Genomic DNA, 5,000 nt, shown 5'->3' with positions numbered 1-5,000 from the left:
TCCCATGTCGCCGGAGTTTTACCGGGAGTACGTGGCCATCAAGACGAAGAAGCGCATTCTTCTCTACACGATGAACCCCAACAAGTTCCGCGCCTGCCAGTTCCTCATCCGCTTCCACGAGCGCCGCAACGACAAGATCATCGTCTTCGCCGACAACGTCTTCGCCCTCAAGGAATACGCCATCCGCCTCAACAAGTACAGCTCCGCCTCTTCTATTCTATAGTGTCAATCACACTACAGCCACGCCCCCTCACACTACAGCCCCGCCCCCTCTCTCTGTCACTCACACTACAGCCCCGCCCCCTCCCTCTATAGTGTCCCTCTACAGTCCCGCCCCCTCTCTCTGTCACTCACACTACAGCCCCGCCCCCTCTCACACTACAACCCCGCCTCCTCACACTACAGCCACGCCTCCTCTCTCTGTCACTCACACTACAGCCACGCCCCCTCTCTCTGTCACTCACACTACAGCCACGCCCCCTCTCTCTGTCACTCACACTAAAGCCCCGCCTCCTCTCTCTATAGTGTCACTCACACTACAGCCCCGCCTCCTCATACTACAGCCCCGCCCCCTCTCTCTATAGTGTCACTCACACTACAGCCCCGCCTCCTCACACTACAGCCCCGCCCCCTCTCTCTGTCACTCACACTACAGCCCCGCCTCCTCTCTCTATAGTGTCACTGTCACTCACACTACAGCCCCGCCCCCTCTCGCTATAGTGTCACTGTCACTCACACTACAGCCCCGCCTCCTCTCTCTAAAGTGTCACTCACACTACAGCCCCGCCCCCTCTATAGTGTCACACTACAGCTCCGCCTCCTCTCTCTGTCACTCACACTACAGCCCCGCCCCCTCACACTACAGCCCCGCCTCCTCTCTCTGTCACTCACTCTACAGCTCCGCCTCCTCCCTCAGCCCCGCCTCCTCTCTCTAAAGTGTCACACTACAGCCACGCCCCCTCTCCCTGTCACTCACACTACAGCCACGCCCCCTCTCTCTATAGTGTCACTCACACTACAGCCCCGCCTCCTCTTTATAGTGTCACACTACAGCCATGCCCCCTCTCTCTATAGCACTGGTTCTTAACCTTAGGTTGATTAATTTGCTGATTATTGGTTTATTTGTTTGTTTGTTGGTTTATTTGTGTTTTGCTGCTTATGAGTCTGATCTCCAGACTAAGACTTTTTGAAGCGCCCGGCCTTTGGAGACCGTTTGGACCCTCAGCTCCCAGCGCTAGTCACTCATTCAGCACACGCTGTCACTATGCTGGCCACACACACACACACACACACACACACACACACACGCTGTCACTATGCTGGCCACACACACACACACACACACACACGTACACACACACACACACACACACACTGTCACTATGCTGGCCACACACACACACACACACGTACACACACACACGTACACACACACACACACACACACTGTCACTATGCTGGCCACACACACACACACACACACACACACACACACACACGCTGTCACTATGCTGGCCACACACACACACGTACACACACACACACACACACACACACACACACACACACACACGTACACACACACACACACACACACACACACACACACACACACACACACACACACACACACACACGCTGTCACTATGCTGGCCACACCCACACACACACACACACACACACACACACACGCTGCCACTATGCTGGCCACACACACACACACGCTGCCACTATGCTGGCCACACACACACACACACACACACACACACACGCTGCCACTATGCTGGCCACACACACACACACGCTGCCACTATGCTGGCCACACACACACACACACACACACACACACACACACACGCTGCCACTATGCTGGCCACACACACACACACACACACACGCTGCCACTATGCTGGCCACACACACACACACACGCTGCCACTATGCTGGCCACACACACACACGCTGCCACTATGCTGGCCACACACACACACACACACACACGCTGCCACTATGCTGGCCACACACACACACACACACGCTTCCACTATGCTGCCTTTGTTCACTGAAAACACCCAGAATGAAGGATTTCTTAATCCTTGTTTAAAAGGCGTCAATAGCCCTAATTCTTCTAATACACACACACACACACACACACACACACACTACTTTACTCAGTACTTCCTCTGAAAGGTCTTATCAGGACACAGGCTTGTTGAGAGAGGTCGTGAGAGGAGAAGAACTGGTTCCCTTCCCCAGGTGCCTGAATCACCCTGAATCACCCTGAATAACCCTGCCAGCCTCTTCAGCTCGCTCCCCCTGAACACGTGACTGTGTCACACGTGACTGTGTCTCCCCCTCAACACGTGACTGTGTCTCCCCACACGCACCCCAACACCCCAACGCACACACCCCAACACACACACACCCCAACACACACACCCCAACACACACACCCCAACACACACACCCCAACGCAGATGTGTGGTGTAGAGTCTGTAGCCTTTGGGCATCCCTTTGAGTGGGACATGATCACATCAGTGTTGAAAGATCTCCTAATTTCATCTTAGATCCAAGGTTACGGTTTTGCAGATAGTCAGGAACTCGGGAAAGTGTTCAACAAGAAATGGTTTTATTCCAGCGCAAATCAACAATCAACTTCGCTTCCCGAGGTATACGAGAGGAATCTTTCAAAGTATTAGCCGAGGCTCACGTCTCTTATACAATACAATTAACATGTAAACAATAACCTTAGGTATGGGAGGGGAAATGGTGTGTCTGGGGTTAGGTATCAAAACTGAAGGGATGACTGCTAATTAATCTGGTTAGGACTCTCACCCTAATTTAATACATACTGTATGTCTGTCCCACACCTAGTTTGGCAATCAACTAGCTGGCTTCATACAAAGGACCAGGATGCAGGGCTGATGGCTCTCAGACAAATGGCAGGAACCAGACCTAATGGGATTAAGAGACAGCTTTGATGTCTCTGTAGACTGACCATTCGTGCATACTAGATATCTATGACAAATATCGATTTCAATGAAATCTAACAGTGTGTACCTGTGGTAGTCATTATGTGTTGAGTGGGACATGATGATCTCATCAGTGATGTCACCACGTGTTGTTTGTTTTTGTTTGTTTGTTTGTTTGTTTGTTTGTTTTGGCACACCTGACAGACCCTACATCTACGGACCCACGTCACAAGGAGAGCGGATGCAGATTCTGCAGAACTTCAAACACAATCCCAAGATCAACACCATCTTCATCTCCAAGGTAACCAACCGCCTGCCCGCCGTATCCACACGTCCATTCTAAGGCTGTCCTGTTAAAGGAGGTTGGTGTGTGTGTGTGTGTGTGTGTGTGGTAAGTGTGTGTGTGTGGTCAGTGTGTGTGTGTGTGGTCAGTGTGTGTGTGTGTGTGTGTGTGGTAAGTGTGTGGTAAGTGTGTGTGTGGTCAGTGTGTGTGTGTGTGGTCAGTGTGTGTGTGTGTGTGTGTGTGGTAAGTGTGTGTGTGTGGTCAGTGTGTGTGTGTGTGTGGTAAGTGTGTGTGTGGTAAGTGTGTGTGTGTGTGTGTGGTAAGTGTGTGTGTGTGTGTGTGTGTGTGTGTGTGTGGTAAGTGTGTGTGTGTGTGTGTGGTAAGTGTGTGTGTGTGTGTGTGTGGTCAGTGTGTGTGTGGTAAGTGTGTGTGTGTGGTAAGTGTGTGGTAAGTGTGAGTGTGTGTGTGTGGTAAGTGTGTGTGTGGTAAGTGTGTGTGTGTGTGTGTGGTAAGTGTGAGTGTGTGTGTGGTAAGTGTGTGTGTGTGTGTGTGTGTGTGTGGTAAGTGTGTGTGTGTGGTCAGTGTGTGTGTGTGTGTGTGTGTGTGGTAAGTGTGTGTGTGGTGAGTGAGGTTTAAATGAGGTTGGTGTGTGTGTGTGGTAAGTGTGTGTGTGGTAAGTGTGTGTGTGGTCAGTGTGTGTGTCAGTGTGTGTGTGTGTGGTCAGTGTGTGTGGTTTGCCGTAACCCGACGGACTCAAATTGGGGCCAGACTTCTTTTTTTTTTCACGTTGTTTGGTCTGCCGTCTTGCCAACTGTAACGTTGTGTTGTTGTTGTTTGGTCTGCCGTCTTGCCAACTGTAACGTTGTGTTGTTGTTGTTTGGTCTGCCGTCTTGCCAACTGTAACGTTGTGTTGTTGTTGTTTGGTCTGCCGTCTTGCCAACTGTAACGTTGTGTTGTTGTTGTTTGGTCTGCCGTCTTGCCAACTGTAACGTTGTGTTGTTGTTGTTTGGTCTGCCGTCTTGCCAACTGTAACGTTGTGTTGTTGTTGTTTGGTCTGCCGTCTTGCCAACTGTAACGTTGTGTTGTTGTTGTTGTTTGGTCTGCCGTCTTGCCAACTGTAACGTTGTGTTGTTGTTGTTTGGTCTGCCGTCTTGCCAACTGTAACGTTGTGTTGTTGTTGTTTGGTCTGCCGTCTTGCCAACTGTAACGTTGTGTTGTTGTTGTTTGGTCTGCCGTCTTGCCGTCAGGAGTTTCCCTCTTCTCTTGCTTCTTGCTTCATCATATAGAGATAAATAAATAGGACAAACTTGTCAAATTAGTCTTTTTTTTTTTTGGTCCAGCAAACCAACATATTTTTAAGGATGGCCTGACCCACAAGTAAAGATGTTGTCTACTATTCCTGCAGTGAATGAAAGACATCAGTGTCCTCCGGTACATACGGTTCACAAAACACTTCATTTCACATCATTTAGATTCAGATCTGTGTAAGGTTTGTGTAATGTGGTGATCAGATGGTGGTGATGTACTCAGACTAATGAATAGAGGTCAAGATGAGGTCACGCCCCCTTTAGAGGTCAAGATGAGGTCCCCCCCCCCCCCCCCTTTAGAGGTCAAGATGAGGTCACCCCCCCCCCCTTTAGAGGTCAAGATGAGGTCACCCCCCCCCCCTCCCTTTAACTTAATGTGGTTACAGAGGACCTACAGGTGGCCTTTCACCAGCACGTGTACCTAACCCTAACCGTGTG

At 50.5% G+C, this 5,000-nt stretch overlaps 1 protein-coding gene across 1 annotated transcript in view; it reads left to right on the top strand.

Annotated features, from left to right (window-relative positions):
• ercc3 (excision repair cross-complementation group 3) overlaps positions 1–5,000 on the top strand; it is a 28,809-nt gene that overhangs the window by 13,487 nt on the left and 10,322 nt on the right. The window contains exons 10-11 of the mRNA XM_031558786.2: positions 1–195; positions 3,177–3,273. The exon at positions 1–195 is cut by the window's left edge and continues 8 nt beyond it. Coding sequence (XP_031414646.1) covers positions 1–195; positions 3,177–3,273 — 292 coding nt within the window. The remainder of the gene's footprint in view (positions 196–3,176; positions 3,274–5,000) is intronic.

Source organism: Clupea harengus, chromosome 21, assembly GCF_900700415.2.
Source record: "Clupea harengus chromosome 21, Ch_v2.0.2, whole genome shotgun sequence".
Classification (NCBI taxonomy): Eukaryota; Metazoa; Chordata; class Actinopteri; order Clupeiformes; family Clupeidae; genus Clupea; species Clupea harengus.
This window is presented reverse-complemented; position numbering and strand designations above follow the sequence as displayed.